Genomic DNA, 19749 nt, shown 5'->3' with positions numbered 1-19749 from the left:
GTTCCGAATGTCTGCATGGGGTCAGTGCCAGCCGTCTAAATAAAGCTCAGATGATTCCAGTAAAAAAAAAAAACAAGGGCAAGACGATTGAGCGAGGGGGGGGAAAAGTCCTCTTTTGCCCCGTATATTCCATTCCGCCGCTTCTGATTAACCCATCGTCGTCGGCATCATTGCTCGGTGCGCTCGCTTACGTGTGTTTTTACTCCTTTTGCCCATGTCTCACAAAAATTAAGCAACATCCTAATTATAACCACGCCGGAGCATCTTTTTGAATACGACGCTAAATTTGCTGCTTACGCTGCAGTACCTTTTTGTCCCCCTCCATTTCCTCTCCCGTCCTTTTACACTTTCCACGCACGGGATACCCAAAGTTCAAGGAACCCCGCGGATTCTAAAAGCCATTGTGGCCAATGTTCGACTTTTAGACAGGGCCCCGCTACAGTAGGGCCATGTATGGAAGAGGAGTCGGTGCCTCGGACATTCGCATTGGAGCTTGAGCCCGCGGACATTTCGCATCGAAACTTGTTGCCGCATTGACGATGGTTGACAATGGGGGGCTTACATTTGCAGGCACAGCACGGTTGTTTCTCCTTTCTGTTGACGATACGGTAATGGCACTAATTCTACACGAAGTCTATCGGATCACGGCAGATGCAGTAGACAGCGCACTGCAGCAGCCTTCAACAAACAGAATGTATCATTTGTTCCCCTTCTTCTTTCGAATACCATACAAGGGCATCTTTACCAAAATGCAATTGAACAAATCTGGAATCAGAAATCCCTCCACCACAAGGCAATGCTGCAATGGCCCTTGGCCTTCACTCTCAGACTACGGTTACCTATAGCAGAGTCACGTTCACGTCCACACCCAACCCATTGTAGATGTAGCTAATAAATCATATTGATAAATTTTTGTTCGATTCCTAGTCTACACGTACATGCTCAATAAGACGGAAGTCTAATGCTGCATAGCAAGCGTTGGCTGTTCACGTTCGAGGCAGGCCCTGCAGTGTGGCCTATTTAGGACATGTTCAGCCGCCAAATACAACACCGCCAAACATCTCAGCCCTATCATTCTTGCCATTGTCAACTACATGCAACTGGATTCTCCATCCTCTTACCAGCTGCGGCGTTGTCCTGCATCTCCTTTAACATATCACAAACAGGCTGCAAACATGCTCAACTCCATCAGGACGGGGCTAAGCAGAAACCCCTCGCTCTATAGACTTACCGACATCACACCCAGCAAATCCCACGACAATGAATATTCACAGATGCCCTCATCGCCATCAACAGCAACAGTATGCCAAGACCATCTCAGATCCCCATAATAACGTGGCTTCCCTCGGCAAAAAACGCCACCCAATCGGGCCACTTTCGCTGCCATCGTTCTGCATCTACGCCTAGCTAGTGGCTGAAACCTTGTCACCACCTCCATACCGACTTTCAACTCCCAGTGACGAACCTTGTCTTCACCTCCAATCTCTTCTCAACCTCTACAGCTGCAGAACAGCTATTCACAGTTCACCGTCGACAAACCACCAAATGCTGAAAGCCCCCTGAACCAACAACTCGTCCAAGCTCCCCCTCCTCCCACAATGACGACGCTCCAGCCCCGCCCGCCCTACTCAGACGCCGAGCTGCAGCAGCTCTACCCGCCTCGCCTTCACCTCCAGCAGGTCCAGATCCTCCTCCGCCACGGCGAGCGAACCCCCATCAACGCCCGCTTCACAAACACCGGCCTGCCCGCCTACTGGCCCTACTGCAACGCCGTCCGCCACCTGCGCTCCGCCGTCCTGGGCCCCTCCGGCCCGGGCACCGAGTCCGGCTCGGGTCCGGGCCCAGGCCCAGGCTCGGCCAGCAACACCTTCACCGAGCTCCAGTGGCGGCGGCGCCTCGAGACGTTTGGCGCCGACGACGCAGCCATCCCGGCCACGGGCCCCAGCGATTCTCACAAGATGGAGACGGACGGCATCTGCGACTTTGGCATGCTCACCGACCGCGGCCGCGAGACGACGTACGCCCTCGGCTCCCGCCTCCGCAAGCTCTACGTCGACCACCTCGGCTTCCTCCCGGCCAGCGTCCACGATGCCGATTTCCTCTACCTGCGCGCCACGCCCATCCCGCGCGCCCTCGAGTCCATGCAGCAGGCCTTTCTCGGCCTCTACCCTCCCCACACCCGCGCCGCAGACTTCCCGCCTCTGACAATAATCTCCCGCTCGCCCGCCGACGAGACGCTCTTCCCCAACGACAGCAACTGTCGCCGCTTCGCCGCCCTGTCGCGGGCCTTTGCCAAGCGCGCCGCCGAGCGCTGGAACGACTCCCCCGAGATGGCCTACCTGACCAAGAAGCTCGGCAAGTACATGCCCGAGGAGAGCCCCCGCGTGGCCGTCGATGCAAGGCCCCGCCTCAGCGGCCTCATGGACACGGTCAACTCGACGCTCGCCCACGGCCCGGCAACGCGGCTGCCCAAGGACTTTTACGACGCCAAGGCGCGCGCCATCATGGAGAAGATTGGCGTCGAGGAGTGGTATGCCGGATACAAAGAGAGCGAGGAGTACCGCACGCTGGGCATTGGCGCTCTGCTGGGCGACGTCACCGCGCGCATGGTCAGCAGTGCCGAGCGCAACATCTCGCCCCCGGACGAGGCCTTTGTACAGGCGCGCGGCCAGGGCAAGTTTGAACAACAAGCACACAAGATGAGCCGCAGCGTACCTGATACCGAACAAGGCGGCTTCCGCTTCGGCCTCAGCGGGTGTCACGACACCACCCTCGCCGGCGTCCTCGCCAGCCTGGGAGCCTTTGAAACCGACAACTGGCCGCCCTTTACAAGCCACATCGCCATCGAGCTCTTCCGCGACGCCGAAAACACCACCCCATCACCTCCTCCATCCTCATCATCATGGCTGCCCTCATTCCTCCGCCCCTCCTCCTCCTCCTCCTCCTCCATCGGCCGCACCCCAACCCCAAACCTCACCGACAAGCAACTCACCTCCCTGCAAGGCTACTTCGTCCGCCTCCGCTACAACGACTCGCCCGTCACCATCCCCGGCTGCAAGCTCCCCGGCAGCCACCTCCCCGGCGACGAGTCCTTCTGCACCCTCGCCGCCTTCAAGGCCATTGTCGACAAGTTCACCCCGCGCGACTGGAAGCAGCAGTGCCGCATGAATATCAAGGCGCCGGCTTTTCCGCAGAAGCCTGAGCCTGCTGGGTTTTAAGTTGGTAGTTGCCGATGGATTTAAACAACGTTCTAGTAGTTTTGTAGCTTGTAGCTTTTTGGACGTTGAATTACAAAGAATAGTAAGCTAATAGTAGCCTCACTCTGAGAGATGTTTGAAAACAAAGTAGATTCGTTTCTTTGGCTCTATTAGGTAGATGGTTGATTTGCAAGACGGCGAATGGCGTTTTACTATGATATACAGCATCTGGTTATACAAAATGGGTTGCGTGTAAAAATCATGGTAGATGAAATGTTACAACAAAAAGACACATCGTGTTTATACTCACACCCAGCCATTACCAAATCACACTCTAAAATCCACACGTGAAACACGATCAAAGCAAAGTCATATGATAATCATCTTATTCAATTGTAGTATTAGGCAAACCGCCAATTCCACCTTTCATTTAAACAAAGGAAAAACTCCCATAACGACATAACATGCAGATATGTATCCCCCTCTTCCACCTATAACTAACCAGGATTCCCCATTACATCTCCCGGTTTTTCACCTTCATCTTTCTTTCTTTCAAATGTAGTTTTGGGGGATCTTGTATTTTTTTTGTTTTCTTAAAGCATTTTCGTCATTTCCTAATTTCCATTCCACGCTTTCTCTTCCTTATTAGATAAGGCCATTGTTCATTAAAAACAGCCGCTTGGATAAATAGACATATACACACATATATATATGTATAGCTCCTTGTCAAGCCAAGTAGCTTAAAAATCTTGCAGTTTCCTTTCTTCTCAGCGCTTTCGTGGGGGGTTAAAATCTCAAGGGGAATTGAAATGGAAGGTTTAAAAAAAAAAAAGAGGTTTTGAACATGGTACACCGAAGGAAGTAATTATGAAATATTGTTATAAAACAAGGATGCAAAAAAAGAAAAAAAGGAAAACGTGGGAATGAGGAATCCATAAAACAAAGAATCAAGGACAAGGCACAAGACTCCCAAAGCCAAATTACAACAAGTTAGGTAAATCCATCCCCATAATCCCACTCTGTTCATATGCTATTCGTCAATTGGCCTACAGTCTAGTTGGCCACTTCCTCTTCCACCCAGCCATTCAGGCCTCCCTGGATAGCCAGGCCAAAGCCAGAGGCTCCCATGCCACCGTAGCTGGCTTGGTACTGGTGGCCACGGTGAGGCCTCTCGCCGTGGCTGCCGTTGCTCTCGGAAGGGCTGATACCTCCGTTCTCGAATCCAGGCGCAAGGACTGGGAGACTGACGGCGCGGCTGTGCTGGCCACGGCCGTTGCCAGGAGCAAGCAGGCCGCCAATGGTGGTGGCATTGGACATGCCACCGTTCATTGAGTATCCATTGGAAATGCTAGCAGACTGTCCGTGTCCGCCAATAGGACCCTGCTGAGGGACGTCTAGTGACAGATCGCTGGACTGGGCAGTGTTGAACAAGATGTTCTGCTGGACCGACATCTGCTGCTGCTGCTGCTGTTGCTGGTGAGCCTGCTGCTGCATGTGGCTCAGGTACATGGTCAGCGGGTTGCTCGAAGCGTTGAACATGGCTGCCGACGGCTGTGGTGTGTTTCCGTTGGATGGCGAGTTGCTGTTCTGCGAGCCGTTGGGAGGTGGCGACGAGACGCCATCGCCACGTGGGGATGAGCTCTGCTGAGCCTGGCGAGGGGCGTTGCCGCATCGGTCCTTGCCAAAGTTGACCTTGAACTTCTTGTACTCGTCCTTGCCGCGGATGGCCTCGATGGCCTTGATGGCGTTGGCGATGTTGGTGAAGTTTACAAAGGCGCAGCTCTTCTCGCGGAGAGCGTTGACCAGCTCAATCTCACCATACTCGGTAAAGTCCTGGCGCAGTCGCTCCTCCGTCCAAGTCTCGTCCAGGTTACCAATGTAGACGTTACGTGAAGCACCGCCGCTAACGGCGAGAGCAATCGCAGGTGGCAAGGCACCGGAATGCTTGCCCCAGCCAATCTTGAGTCTTCGGTTGTGGATCATCAATCCCTGCAGGTTGCTGAGAGCGTAGAACGACGCGGCCGCTGTGGGGTCAATAAAGGTCACAAAGCAGATGTGCTTGTCGGGGATGTAGCGGATGTGATGCAGCAGACCGCCTCGGACGACGTTGCAAATCTCCTCAATTGTGGTTTCCGGGTGGATGTTGCCCAGGTAAATGGTCCGGTTGCCCAAGTTGTTCATACCACCAGCGCTCGTGGCAACGGCGGCCGCAGCCACGGATTGCTGAGCGAGGGCATTCGAGATGAGGTCGCGGTCGGCACCGGTGAGCATGTGCGCATAGCCAGGGGCGATTCCCAGATACTGGGCGGCGTTTTGCTGCTGGGTTTTTGAGACGTAGGCGCATCTATCCTTGCCGTAGTACACGCGACGGGGGGCCTGCCACTTGGCCTCCTGAGGCAACTGCGTCACAGCCTTGATCGCGTTGGCAATGGATAGGTAGTGAACAAAGGCGATGCTCTTCTCGCGAACAATCTTGATGGTGTCAATGGCGCCAAACTTGGCAAGGTCCTCGCGCAGCTCCTCGTCGGAAACCTCTTCGGGCAGGTTGCCCAAGTAGACGTTTCGGGACGCGCCAGACTGCTGTACAGCCAGCGCGACGGACGTGGGAACCTGAGAGGGCTTGCCCCAGCCAACCTTGATGTCCTGACCCTTGATACACAGCTTCTTCAAGATGGCATCAGAGTGGAAGTGGGTGGCGGAGCTGGCGTCCAGGAAGGAGATGAAGGCGCAGTTCTTGTCGGGCAGCAGGCGGACGGACTCGATCTGACCGCTTCTGACATGGCCCAGGATCTCCTCGGCGGTCGTGTCCGGAGGAATGTTGCCGAGATAGACGGTTCGGCTGGTGCCAGTCACGACGCCAGCGCCCATGGAAACGGGAGACGTGGGCTGGATCGGGCTCTGCATGCCATACGCTCCCGTAGGCGACTGGGGAGGGAAGAACGAGGGCGCTCCGTAAGTCGAAGGAGAGACGAGGGCCTGGTAAGTCTGGGGCGACATGTTGCCCTGCACAGGGCTCTGCATGCCGCCGTTGTGCTGCTGACCGTTGGACTGCTGGTGCTGAGTCTGTTGGAAGGCAGAGAGACCCTGGAATTGAGGGCTGCCAAAGGCGGCGGGGCTTCCAGGCTGGAAGGGGCTACCGAGGAGCAGCTGCGACGGAAGCAGAGGCGTGAACTGCATGTCAAAGGCCGTGCCTGGGGTCATGTCATGGCCATTGCCCTGGTTCTGGCTCATGTTCTGGGTGTTGAGCGAGGGAATGTTGGCGCGGCGAGGGTGACGGTCAGCAAAGCCCGAGACGTTGGAGGTGAAGGCTCCATGCGAAAAGCCGGTATCGCTGTTGGAAGGCTTGGAAGCATGGCCGAAGCGCGCACCGTTGGCATTACCATTCGGCGCTCCTTGGCCAGCAGATCCGTTGAGATCCTGCATCCCGAGAAGGTGAGGGGGGGACAAGGGAGTCCCGCCCAACGTGACCAAGAACAGCCGTTTTGAGAGATTTCAGCGTGCCCGGAGAAGGCACGGAAGCAGGAGACGAATGAAAAGAGATTCGAGCAAACCGATTAGTCACGGAACGGTCGAATGCTGAGTTGCTGGAGAAAACCGGTCTTGTCCAAAAGAAAATGCAACGAGTCTCTTCAACGAACTAGGTCGCGAGGTCCACCACAGATCAAATCGCTGTACTATAAAAAGGGGGGACCGACGAATGGACAGGGATATGTATGCAAAAGCGTCTGTTTGTTTTTATCGAAGCAGATTATGAACTGATGGTCGAGAATGTCCAATATTCCAAGAATTGCAGATATTAAAAAGGCAATAATATGCAAGCTCCTAGCAACATGAACGCGGGCCGTGAAGCTGACAAGCGATGAGCCGTTGGGCGTAACGAGAAAAAACCGATGACTGGATAAAGACAGGTACGGGTATAATCGAAGAGTGTCGGTGAGCGAGGCAAGGCAAATGGCTGCAAGGACGAATAGAGAAGGCCGCAGGGGAGGCGAAGTCCTCGATATGCGAAGAAGCGGATTAGTCGAGCAAGAATATTAGTAAGAAATATGGGCAGAATGAACGTGGCCAAACGGTCGAGGCTTGCGGTTCGAGGTCGGCGAGAGACGGACAGTCAGTCGCAGAGCTGGACGGCGAGCTTTGGCGAACAGGTCAGGACCCAATTGGCTTCCCAACACTGCGATTGAGGCTGCTGGCTTCAAAGACGCTCCAGTCGATCCAGCGAGGGAAAACGACACGGGTCGAGGTTGCGAAACAGTCTAGGGCCTGGCCGCAGTTGTCTTGTAGGAGGAAAGCTCAGTTCGGGGACCGGGGGATAGAAAAAAGAAGAATAGGAAGAGGAGTAGCAAGAGGAGAAGGAGAAGAGAGAGAAAGGATGGAGCAAATGAAGTGAAGAGAAACGAGCAATAAGGGATGAACAGAAATAACGGGCCAAAAGGCGAGGCGTGCTCCAAGGACCAGCGGGTAATTTTCTGGCAGAGCGCAACGCGAGCAAGGGGCCGCAAGGGGACAAGATGTACTAGAAGAAACCCTGAAAGGTCTAGGAGAAAAGAGGGCCGGGCAGAAGCTCGTACGCGGACGACGGTAGGAGGCGGACGAGGACAAGAGCGAGTGGAGGGCCCAGGAGAGGAAGCGAAAGAGAGGAAGAGGACGACGAGAGACGGCCAGGGGGGTTGGATTGGATTTGGCCTAGGTGGTGACCAGTTGCCCTGTGCCTGTGCCGGCCATGTACCTGGTACGCGGGGGTACTTTTGGCCTACAGCTGGGAGCTGGGAGCACTGCAGCAATGCGGTGCTGGAGGGTCTATGGAGCAGTGAGAAGAAGGAAAAGAAGCAAGAATTGGTGGCTTCTATGAGTTTGGATATTATGTGAAGTACTTGTAGATACATGTCCATTATCTCAACAAGCATCAATATTATAACAGAATTGATTGCTGATGCAACAAATACAACTGCTACTAAAAGGCAGCAGGTACCCTCCCTCGTACCCGCTACCTGGCGCATTGCTTCCTCTCCCGGGGCCAGACCTTTATTATTGAGATGGACAGTTGCCCAAACGGGACGGGGGATGGAATTGGCTGCGGTGGCAGTTTAATGACCCGGCGCAGGGGTTTGCAGCTGCACCACCGCCTAGAGGCGCTAACCAGCCACTGAGGAGAGCCACTGGCGCGCGGTTTAGGGGTTGCAGTGGCGTGCAGTGTCCATCTGACAGGGGGGAGGCAGGAGGAGGCTTGTCGAACCTTGAGCTTTTTTTTTGGGGGGGCAGACAACACGCTCCTCATGTATCTGTCCATAGTGAAACAGCTGCAGCGGTACTTATCCTGCCCTTTTTTGTTCCCAGCGAAGCGTTTCCTTTTGCCTTTTAGCGCGGTGGAGCGATGCGGGAATGTGGCCCTTTTTTTTTTTCTCTTCTACTGTACGTCTTTGTCCTTTTTTTTCTTGGTGCTCTCTTTTCTTTTTTTTGCTCGTCGAATGTTGAAGACGTTTGGGGCCGTTTTCTGCTCGCCTAATACGAAGCAAGCAAGCTGTGAGTCCCTTGCATGGTGCGTGTACTTGAATTATTACACGCAAGAATACGGACAGCACAGACAATTACCAGCAGACAATACTGCTCAACCCTGAGCATGTATCTATCCGGTACCTACAGTAGCAGTAGCAGTACGTAGCAGTACAGCTTAGTAGCAGCGCATCTTCCCAAGGCCGATTTGCCAGTTTGAAAAAAAAAAAAGAAAAAAGAAAAAAGGTTCACGATCGCTGCGTGGGATTGGCTGGCCGCGCTGGGATCAGACGGATGCGGCCTCCATACTGGGTTAGGAGCAATTGAACTCACACGTCAACTCAGGCAGTATATACTCGTACATGTACCAAACAGACACACGCACGGAGAAGGGGATCCATAACTTTGCTGTCTGTCAGACGGGGTCGAGGAACCATTGCAGGACTCGCCTCCTGGCTCTCCGTCCACGTCAAAAGCTGGGAACAGGCACGGTACAGCACACGGCATGAAATGGGATCAAAATTGCAGGAAGCAAGCTCATGTGCTGCCCTGCATGGCATTGGCGTGTCCAAGCAAGCTGTGCAGTGCAAACTCTAAAGAGAGTTCCATGCGTGGCTGCGGCGCTTCACATGTCAACGGCGTGGGTTGAAACAAGCATCAAGGATATCTGGCGCCATCAAACTCTCCAGGAGCCACTCTGGGATCGAGGTGCGAGATGCCAATCAACTGGCCGGCCGGTGAAGCCATCGGGAAAATCAAACACATACACAAAGCCAGGTGGTACAAGTAGATGGCAGATGTACACGCAACTCTCTTCTCCAGCAAAAGGAGGAGATTGGGTCGCCCAGCCGCAATTCTCACCGCCACGCCTTCAGCAGCAGCGGTACCTGTACTTGTGCTGGACTAGCAGGAATCCTAGGTGCAGTGGCTTGCGCGGTTCGCTGGGCTTCTCCATCCAGACGGCGTCCTAGCGATTCTACCGCATACAATTTCGCCGCCTCATGCAGGACAACCCCATTGTCATCTTATTCACTGCGCCTAGCCCCGCGTGCCTGGCCTGGAGAGGCTTGCCGCGTGGGAACCATCTCGTGGCGGTGGTGCTGCAGCATCGCTATTCTCGCTACAGTACTGCTACAAGGTGCGATGCTGACTTTGGCCCTTGTACAAGTAGATTCGGTGGGCAGTGAATACCTAATCCATCATCTGCTGCGTGATGTTGCATCTTGGCCGGGGCTGCCCTGGCGAGCTCGGAATGCGCCGCCGTCCCAACCCCAGTGGCGGCACGTCTTTGGGCACAGGGTCCAGTCAAGCTGCACGCAATGCCCTTCATTCGTTAATTGGGCTGCAACCACGGCTTGCCTTCATTTCACGTCCCCTCGCAGCTTGCAGCTCACAGCTCGTATTTTCATTTGACAATTTGCAATGAGACAGGACCCCACGATGCATGCAAACGGGGCACAGGTTGTGAGCAAGCAAAGTGGCTTGCTTCCACTTGCACGAGAGACGGCCGGGCTGGATGCAATAATAGCAACGGCCCTAGCTCGATTGCGCTGTGAGATTGAAAGCAAATACTTGTACTGGTACTAGCACCAAGACCCTCATTCTCCAGCAAGGCCTAATACAACTCGAGTGGTGCCGCATCGTGGAGTCTGCTGTGGGCATTGCCATGAGCAGGCCTCTGAACCGCGCGTGAAACGAAGCACCCCCAGAAGTTGCAACACAACGAGACAAGCTCAATAGCATGACGGCTAGATCGGAAGGGGGGTCGTGGCTGTGTGATGCTGCTGCTTGCTCCTAGACCTAGTACTACATGCTACAGTAATATTACCTGCATCTGGACCTTCTTGATACTTGCCAAATCATCGTCGTGGCCTCGGGGAAATCGAATTCTTGGTACGACAATGGGCGGTTCTCGGCCACCATCTTAGCAGGTGGTAAATTCCTGGTTCAATTCTTGGAGCTTTTTTTTGCTTTCAATCTTCTCTCAGCACAGGGCTTTAGCCGTTTCCAGGCAGGCCTCTAGCATCTCCGCATTATCGCAGTGGCCGTCTGCTGGTACCTTGCATAGCCGCCCGACGCCAATGCGGGAGGATAATACACGTAGCAAGGTAGCATTTATGCTCAAGATGCGTGACAAGGAGACTGCAGCAAAGATGAAAAAACGCCCTGCAATAGTAAATGCCGTGCGGGGATGAAGCCGCTTGCAGTAGATAAACCAACTCCTGCATTGATCGATATTGATAAAAGCGTTGGGATCAGTAACACAACCGCATCACCGATCAGTAATGCCACGTAGGGCTCCGCTCACTCTTCGAAAGCCAAAGATGTTGGACCCCAAAGACATCTTTTGCACTGTATGCCTAAAGAATGGAAACTTGGCGCCATTAATTTCCACAATTGCATGTCTCTTTCCGGTGACCGAGTAATGGGTGTGGCTTGCTCGCTAGAAGTTCGAAGCGTACAAGAAAAAATGGAAAAAAAAAAAAACATGAGCTACTAGCAAACGAGAACTAAACAAGCGTCATTAAACTATCCTTTTAGTTGGAGGTTCTGGGCCAAACAAGAAAAAAAAAGGAGACAATTCAACTGACATTGGTCAATGCGTGCTTTTCAATGTTTAGCGGCGACTGGAGGCATACGAGCAATGGGTGGTAGTTGGAAGAGATTAACATCATGTCATTGACTTATTCTCCGGTTGATCTATGGGATTTAGTAAAGTCGGATTCTATTTAAAGAAAATGGCATGTTTGCTATTCAGATTGTTGATTAAGAAATGAAAATGGCATAGCGAATCTAAATCACAGAAAATTAGCTTCAAGTCTCGGTTCACTGTATCAAAGCCTCCCATATCAACTTGCTTCTCCTCCTAAACACATACCATATATTTATACATACACATGCATAGTATTTCGATATGTTCTACAATTCATCTTATCAACATCTTTATTGTCCTCAGCAAGCAAAACACAAAAAGCCACAACTTCACTCAGCCATAAACATCTCCTCAGCCCAATCCATCAACACAATCACAACTTCTTCCATCCCACCTTACATTACCATCACTGCCCATCTCCCCCATCCCCTTCTTCACCATCGAGCTCAAACTATCAAAAACCGCCGGCGCAGCCCTCCCCATCCGCGCCCTCGACATTCAACCCCCCCCACTCTCAAGATCCGAATCAGCTCCCTCGTCGTCCACCCACCCGGTTCTTGCGTCTTCGTCCCCGGGTGCAAACGCCGGGTCCTGGCACGCCAATGTCCAGAGACAAGTACACGGGCTCTTACGTCCAGCGTCCTCATGATGCCTCAGAACATGGAGCTATAGGTGAAGTGAGACGGATATCCAGTCGTGTCAAGATGAGCGGTCCCCATTCTTCATACACACATCGAAAACAGTCTTTACAACACCCACCATCAAAGAAAAGTACCCGTACGGGCCTCCCATAAATCTCCAGCGCTCTCGGCGCAGGCAGCGAAAGATGATGGCCACCCAGCGTCACAGTCTTCAGCTTCGAGCTCAACATCGAAGCAGTGCCCCTTCCTCCAAGTTCCTTCACTAGCATCATCTGCTCCCTCGCAACGTCATTGCCAAAGGGTGCAATTGGAATATCGCTTTAGTCGACAATCCTGGCCCAGTTTCTGCCACGGGTTGCTGGCTCGAGGGTTGAACCCGCGATGAGCCGTCTGCCGGGAAGACGCATGGCGGATAGCTCTGGGAGCCAAAGCGGGCGCCTGCCTACAATGATTGTTCAGTTATTGCATGTTTATTTTCCTTTGAAGCTCGACTGGCTCCCAAAGTGGCAATATCAAACCTCTCAGCCGGGTTTGTCAAACACTTGACATGGTCAAAAAGATTTATCAGTCATTCATTACTGACGAGACGCAGCAAACAAAACTCCCATCAGTGGCCCAGCTCAGCCAGCTCCTCTTTTGTCCATTCCCTCCCGTTATGCGTACATGTATCGTGCCCACACCCCGCCGACGACATGCTACCCCAGAAAAACCAGCTCAGTAGCACAGCCGACTTCATGCCTCTCCAACTTTATCCTGGGTCTCTTCTTGTTAGTTAGTGCTAGAGTGAAGTAGGGAAATTTCAAATCACGGGTAGGATAGTAAAAGGAATGGATTCCAGTTTCCCAAACCCGAAATACCACAGCGTAGGTACCAAACATCAACATCGTCATTACAAATCCTCACTTCTGTGCTTGCAGATCTTTATAGAGGCACCTCATGCTACTTAGTTTAATGGGGCAATGCTACGCATCACCAGAGAGTAAACCGCGGGGTGTGGTTGCGAATCATCCAACTGCCGAGGCCTAATTACCAATTCTAATCGATTCCTATATGTCTCGTACTTATTATCGTCTTACCAATGAGCACTACCTATAGATATTGAACATAGTAGAGCCAAAAGAAAGCTTTACTTCAAATATCCACTTCACAAATGACACGCATTCGACAGCAGAGCAACAGCAAGATCAGATAAAAAGTAAAAAGGAAAAAAAAAAAGAAGAAAAATGGCATAACAAAAGGTCCGGTCAATTAACTGCACTCCTAATCGCCAAACTTTCCCATCGAAACATGCCTGTCTGCATTTTATAAGTTCCCTGGCCCAAAATATAGAGAGAAACAAGAATAGACAGCAGCGTAGATTCGTCTCTGGTCTCGAGGCCATTGAGAAAAATGACGGAGAAATACGGGCAAGGGCTGCCAGTGACACAGCAGACGGCATCCAGGGAGCTCTAGCCACCATCCCAATTCATACCCATCGTGGAAGGGAATCTATGCCTTGATATCGCTAGGCGCAAGGGGAAAATCCATAGGCATATTTCTTCCTTGGCCAAAAAGCCAGAGAAAAGAAAAACAACGGAAATGATTCCCCTCTTCTATTTGCCAGTGATACCAGCCATCATGGGTAGACAGGGCCCAGTTCCAAGTCTATTCGCTCCGTCCAAACACACATCCTCATCTCCAATTGACCTCGTCCCATGTATCCAGAACCCATCCCTTCTGGTCAACTGACCACCGAGCGAAACAATGGCAATATCCTATGAAGCAATTCCCCGAGGCTGTGGTTTATAGAACAAGGCACTTGTGAGATTTTTTCTTGGGTGCCGGGGGGCTCCAAAGCAGCAACGATGGCCTAGAAGGGAAATGTCAGCGGTGGTTTCTTTTTTAAAGAAGAAAAGAGAGAAAGATTTTCCAACAAAACCTACCTCGTCAAACACATCCTTGAGCTTGTACTGCGTCAACGCACTGCACTCGACGTATTTAACCGCGCCGAGGTCCTTGGCCATACGCTCACCATCCTCTCGGCGGACTGGGGCCATCTTCTGCTTGGCAAGCTTCTCTCTGACGCTGGGGTCATCTCTCAAATCGACCTGGGTTCCGACAATGAGGCAGGGAACGCCGGGGCAGTGGTGGTGCACCTCGGGGAACCACTTCTCGCGAACGTTTTCGAATGACGCAGGGGAGGTGACGCTGAAGCAGACGAGGAAAACGTCGGTTTGGGGGTATGAGAGAGGACGCAGACGGTCATAATCCTCCTGACCAGCGGTATCGAACAGTCCCAGGGTATAGGGCTCATCGCCGATCCTGTTCAGCGCAAGTCAGTCACTGAGTCCGATAGATGAAAGGGGGTCATTGATTCCACAAGCAGATTTCGCCAAGAGCCGGGCTGTTAGGCCGTCATTCCACTCAGCAGGACATTGGGTTTGATTCATCGTCTTTTTCTCCCGTGCTCGCTCAATGCGCGACACCTGAAAATCAAACATATCCAATCGCCGCAAGTCGAAATGCCCGCCATTCTCTCCTTCTCTCGCCAATTCAGAGTGGGGGATGGGATGGCTAGAAGGACCACTCACATGACGGTGACGGCATAGTTGTCGAAAACGGTCGGCACGTATTCCGAGGGGAATTTGTTGGTGGTGTAGCTGATGAGAAGACATGTCTTGCCGACGGCACCGTCGCCGACGACAACGCACCTGCGAGCGAATTGCCATGTTAGCGAGCAAGAAAATGCAGATTCAGCCGAGGACGGGGGGTTGCAGAAAGAGGGAAAGGGTCGTTGCAGCTTCATTGACCGCCCCCCTCCCTGTCAGCGTGTTTGGGGGACGATGACATGTTAGGGATCAACAAAGCAGCGACCCTGAGATGCCGACATCGCAGCGTTGCTTCAAGGAGAGGGACCAGAAATCAAGAAGAAGTCGAGGCGAGGCGGCGATAGAAGAGCGGTAGAGCTGATGCAAAGGGGGGGGATGGAATGCAGGATGGCAGAGGGGCTTGCAGATTCGTACTTGATGGTTGCGACCACCATGGTGGTGCTGCGAATGCGGTTCCTTGACGAAGAGGGAGGTCTGACGACGGAGGATACGATGGAGGCGAAGATGCCTTATCGCAGCGCGGGCCGCGGGGGAGGGAGAGCAGATGCGAGGGCGAGGTTTGGCTGCTGCGAATTGAGGCTCTGGAGTTTTGGAGATTGGTTTGGCGGGAAGCAAGAGAGCCGTAGTGACAGTAGCAGCAGTAGCAGCAGTAGTGGCGGCGGTAAGGCAAGGTAATAGGTTGGCGCGAGCCAGTAAGTGGGTGCGTCTGGGGCGGGTATAGGCAAGCAGGTCAATGGATGGAGCCGACAGGCAGAGCGAGGCGTATCGACAGCGAGCAGAGCGTAGAGGGTGAAGTGAAGTCGGAGAGGAGAAGGGAAAAAAAAGTTGAGTTGGGCGAGGCTGGGTCCTGGGATCTGGCTTCTGGGCTAAGGTTAAAAGAGAGAGAGAGGCAGAGACGAAGCCTTTCTGCGCGGTGCTGGAGCCACCAGACCTCAGAATTCAGTTTTGTGCAACTAGCAGCAGAAGCTGTGCAGTGTACAAGCACCAGACCAGATGCTGTAGCGTCCTGTTGGCAGGCGGGTAGCACCAGAAGGTGATTTGAATTAGCCGGGTGGTGCAGGCCTGGAGGGATTTGATGGGCCTTGCAACGCTATTCTGCTGCGAGCTGGCCGTAGGACTGGGCTGGACTGGGGGGAGAAAACTGGGGGGGGCAAGCGACGAGGAGTGCTGGAAGCCCTTATAGCGGACCTTGCCTTGTTTGGTCTGGGAGCTGCGAGCAGCCACCGTCACCGAGTACAGACAGCAGACTGGAGTTGGAGGGCTTAGTATCTGCTAGCGAGGTTCAGGTATAGCAGTTTGGCGTTGGCAGGCAGCAGTACACAGTATCATTGATATCATTGAGACTACGAGTAATGGTGGCAGGAAACAGCAGTTGGTGGCCCGGCCAAAATCAAACAAGACAAATCAGGAGAAGGGCGGTGATGGGCGCCAGAGAGAGATACGGCAGTACTTTGCACAGAGACTCGCAAAAAGAGACGGGGTTGGTGATGGCGCTCGGTGAAGCAGGCAGGGTGATTGGTGGGGGATCCCGCCTGACTTGCTGCCTCTTTTATCGCAGCGGCTCCAGCGGCGGACCGCAAATCAGTGCTGGAGGCCATCGCAGCAGATGAAAGGAGTTGAGTCCTGGCCCAAGGGAGAGGTGGTGGTCCATGTAATACGGCCTCGTGTACCTATCCTCTGCAAGAACGGCGGCATGTACTCTGCCGTCGGCTTCCTGAATGTGCGAGCATCCTATCTCGACCACTCTCTGGACGCGTGCAGCACAGGTAACAATATGCGGGCAGGCTGGTGGCTGAAGGGGGTCTTTTTCGATGGGCCATTCTGTACGTAGCAGGCTAGCAGCAGCAGCAGCAGGAATTGGGGGGGCTTGCCTCAATGCGCGACAACGGCGGACCAGGCCAGGGAGGCAGGAAAAGAGGCTGGGCCGTGGTTCGTTGACGATGGTCTAGTTTCCTGTTGCGGACATCTTGGCTGATGGGAGATGAAGGCGATTCAGGAGAGAGGCAGGATGCAACATGCCACTCGCTGTTGGTGGTGCCTCCAATGTATTGCAGCGCTGGGTAGGCATGTAGATGTGTTCATGTTCTGTTCTCATACAAGCCATACAAGTACCACTTGAAGTTGGTATTGTTCATGCTCTCCATTGAAATGGTGGGCAGCACCGGATGCCATGCGAAATCCGCCTGCGGAGGTACTGGCTACAAGCAATTCTCCATCCCACAGCCCATGGGCCACCCAGAGCCCCTAGCTCCTGGCGGGTATCAGATACAAAGGCATCTGCACGAAACAAACACGAACAAGGCGATACAGCACCCTTTGATTTACATCACAAAAGGCTTCAGATGACGTATATCACCCAACGCAATATCTATTTACGAATCAATAGTATGACTCCCACCTCTCCAAGCCCCCTATGCAGGTACCATCACATTTCACTCTGCATTTGATGACGTGGGTTCCAAGGCACGCAGCCCTCTAGCATCCTTCTGCTGCAGTCTGAACGCCACTCGACGCATTGCATTTGCAGCCCCCAAAGAGCCCCAAAGAATATCAAAGAAAAAGGGAACAAGAACAAGAAAAGACATGCCAAAAGGCTGATTGCCAGGATCGCGCATCCGGGGCGTCTTCCGCGTGGCTCTTTGCCCCTTGCAAGCCCATCTGCCAAACCGGCTACTGCCAAACCAAAGTTTCAGCTCATGCAAGCCGGATCACGACTACTGTAAGAAACAGCAAAGAAAGGAGACAACTAGAGAGGGGGAAAAATCAAATCGAAATAAAGAAGAGAAACATCAATGTCATTATTCATTATTACAGACAGGAAAAGGACAAAAAAGACAATACACAAAAAAGGGTCAAGGTGTGCTATTTTTAATGCTGCCAGCACCAGGCCCTCCCTACCCAAGACCCTGCCCATGTATTCACGATGACTTCTCTTTTTGCCCAGACCTATTCCTAGCATCTCCAAAGTGAGCACGTGAGCAGCCTCCTTAAACGAGACATGCTTACTAGTACTCCGGTCTCCCTTTCTAGCGAGCTCGCTTCCACCATCAGGTGAAAACGCCGTTGTGGCTTTTCTTTTGCATCTTCTCCAGTCCCTGCGTCCTCGATCTGCCCGCTTGAAACGGAGCAAACCAACCCATCGAGCTCCGTGACTTGGCGCGCTGTAAGTAGAAATAAGTAGTACTACTTGAAATTAAAATGACGGCCTCACTAGCGGTTCCTCTCCCCGATTGCTGTCCACAAACTTGTTTCGCGAAGCTTCTTCCCCCGGTACGGCTCATCTATTCCTGCGTCGGCAATCAGAGGTAATCTCCTAGAGCGCGATACGAAACGCACCATGCGGCAATCATCCGACTGTTTCCTACGCTACTGCTACTACTACTACATATCACTACTATTACCAACGGTATTACTACCTACCAGCGAATAGGCCCATCGCTTCAATACTACTCGTCACCTCGTACGGAGCGGCACACTGTAAAATGAAGGAGAAGCGCAGCACTGCAAATATGCACCTGATCATGTGCGAAGGCGCCCACGGGATTGCCTGTCGTGCTACGCTGCAGTTTGCGCTTGCAGCTCACCGAAACCGGTGAGAGCATCTTTTGAACAATGGGAGGACAGAAGGATTGCATGATGGTGTAACGACATAAGCACTGCGGCGGAAGATCAATGCATATTCCCGTGATTACACAACTGCCAGGATGGGCATTGTGTCGATGCGGTGTGTCCCGTAAGCATTCCGTGGATTGTACGAAAATGTTGCTACAGTAGAGCTGATGGTGAAATGGCTTCAAGGTTGATATCAATCTTATACCACCTAATGGATTTACCTAGGTAGGTTTCCATGGCCAAAAAATCTCTTGAAACAGTACGACGTAGTTGAGTGGCCCATCATTGTACCAACCACAGTTTGTTATTGCTAAACTAGAATTGATGGGCCAACTTCAAATTATCTTTTGACATGTACAGTAATCCACACGTTGAATGATGATCTTCTTTGAATAGCTAGCCCAAGTCTCGATATGGTGTTGACTGAATCACTTCAATGCTTGATTCAAGGGTAGGCAGGATTGCTTTGGTTTGGAGCGACGAGGCGCTTGTTACCCAATTCGTCTTCACCGTTGGCCAAAGCTGCGTGTCTATTAAACCAAAATGTCTCCATGCAACTCGCCTGGTTATGAATGCCCTTCAAAACCATCTTGACTTCTCATTAATCCACTGTAGTCCTGTCTTGGAGCGTAGAAAGTTAACCGTAGTGTAAAGCTGAAAAAGAAGATTGGATAACGTGGCTCGGGTCAGCTCACCCCCACCATAGCATAGAGCCTCAAAGAGCTACGCACTGACGTCAACCTCTCAACTATCAACCGACAATTCCTAAAAAATGGAACAGCAACACATTGATTCCCTGCTGGAGCGCTACTTGTCCCTCATAGACGAGTATTCGCGCCTGCGGGAGGAGCTGACAAAGCTCCAGACCGGCGTCTATCAAAACATTGCCCGAGCCAACTTCGCCGGCGAGCGGGGCATGAGATATGGCCAAGACCACTACGATGAGAGGATGCGCGCTCTGAGAGTGCTGGATGTCGAGCTCGCAGAGGACAATGTACCCAGTTTTACGATGAAGAGCGTGGATCCCCCCTGTTGATGGCGCTGCGGGCGATGATGACAAGAGCCGAGAGGAAGCTGATAAAGGCAACGACAGCTTGAAGGAAGAAGAGACAGAAAAGGAAGAAGCGGCAGACATCAATGCCCAGGAAAACCCAGCAGACGGCACCGAAGAGCAGCAAAATGACAAAGAGAAGAAGGATGAAATCAAGGCAAAGAAACCGATTCACAACCCTCTCCACTGGTTTGGCCTCTTGGCCCCCCAGCCCCTTCGAGCTGCTCAAACACTATCCATCCAGGCCGTGCAAGAGGCCATCCCGAGACTCGTCTCTGTCAACGCCGAGATGGAGCACGTTGAGATTGAAATTCGCAGGGCCAAGAAGAAGAGGGCAAAGGCAATGGCTGCGGTGGCTGCGGAGAGGGAGGTTGCAAGGCAGGGGGCTGTCGAGGCGAGGTGATGAAGAGGTTGGATTTTGGAAGAGAAAAATACCTTGACATGACATTTTATTTGGGAAAGGTATTGTGTGTGTTATTAGCGGTATAGAGGAAAAGGTATTAAATATTCTTTG

The 19749-nt window shown here is 52.6% G+C and overlaps 5 protein-coding genes across 5 annotated transcripts; 3 read left to right on the top strand and 2 right to left on the bottom strand.

Moving 5' to 3' along the window:
- Window positions 1-539: 539 nt before the first annotated feature.
- Window positions 540-845, top strand: TrAtP1_012324 (uncharacterized protein; the record flags this gene model as incomplete). Its single annotated transcript, XM_066115481.1, has 1 exon — window positions 540-845. One exon carries the CDS (start codon window positions 540-542, stop codon window positions 843-845), a length of 306 nt encoding a protein of 101 aa, XP_065971580.1.
- Window positions 846-1598: 753 nt separating this feature from the next.
- On the top strand, window positions 1599-3218 carry TrAtP1_012323 (uncharacterized protein; the record flags this gene model as incomplete). The annotated part of the gene is made up of 1 exon (XM_066115480.1): window positions 1599-3218. The coding sequence occupies one exon, from the start codon at window positions 1599-1601 to the stop codon at window positions 3216-3218; it is 1620 nt and encodes a 539-aa protein (XP_065971579.1).
- Window positions 3219-3566: 348 nt separating this feature from the next.
- Window positions 3567-7811, bottom strand: TrAtP1_012322 (uncharacterized protein). Its single transcript, XM_014090279.2, has one exon. It carries the CDS (start codon window positions 6618-6620, stop codon window positions 4251-4253), a length of 2370 nt encoding a protein of 789 aa, XP_013945754.1. The 5' UTR covers window positions 6621-7811; the 3' UTR covers window positions 3567-4250.
- Window positions 7812-13704: 5893 nt separating this feature from the next.
- On the bottom strand, window positions 13705-15006 carry TrAtP1_012321 (uncharacterized protein; the record flags this gene model as incomplete). Its single annotated transcript, XM_014090281.2, has 4 exons — window positions 13705-13833; window positions 13907-14285; window positions 14555-14674; window positions 14987-15006. The coding sequence occupies 4 exons, from the start codon at window positions 15004-15006 to the stop codon at window positions 13705-13707; spliced, it is 648 nt and encodes a 215-aa protein (XP_013945756.2).
- Window positions 15007-18956: 3950 nt separating this feature from the next.
- On the top strand, window positions 18957-19638 carry TrAtP1_012320 (uncharacterized protein; the record flags this gene model as incomplete). Its single annotated transcript, XM_066115479.1, has 2 exons — window positions 18957-19178; window positions 19246-19638. The coding sequence occupies 2 exons, from the start codon at window positions 18957-18959 to the stop codon at window positions 19636-19638; spliced, it is 615 nt and encodes a 204-aa protein (XP_065971578.1).
- Window positions 19639-19749: the final 111 nt, after the last annotated feature.

The sequence above is a fragment of the Trichoderma atroviride genome, chromosome 7, assembly GCF_020647795.1.
Source record: "Trichoderma atroviride chromosome 7, complete sequence".
Classification (NCBI taxonomy): domain Eukaryota; kingdom Fungi; phylum Ascomycota; class Sordariomycetes; order Hypocreales; family Hypocreaceae; genus Trichoderma; species Trichoderma atroviride.
The sequence above is the reverse complement of the archived record's forward strand: the minus strand, read 5'-3'. Positions and strand labels throughout refer to the sequence as shown.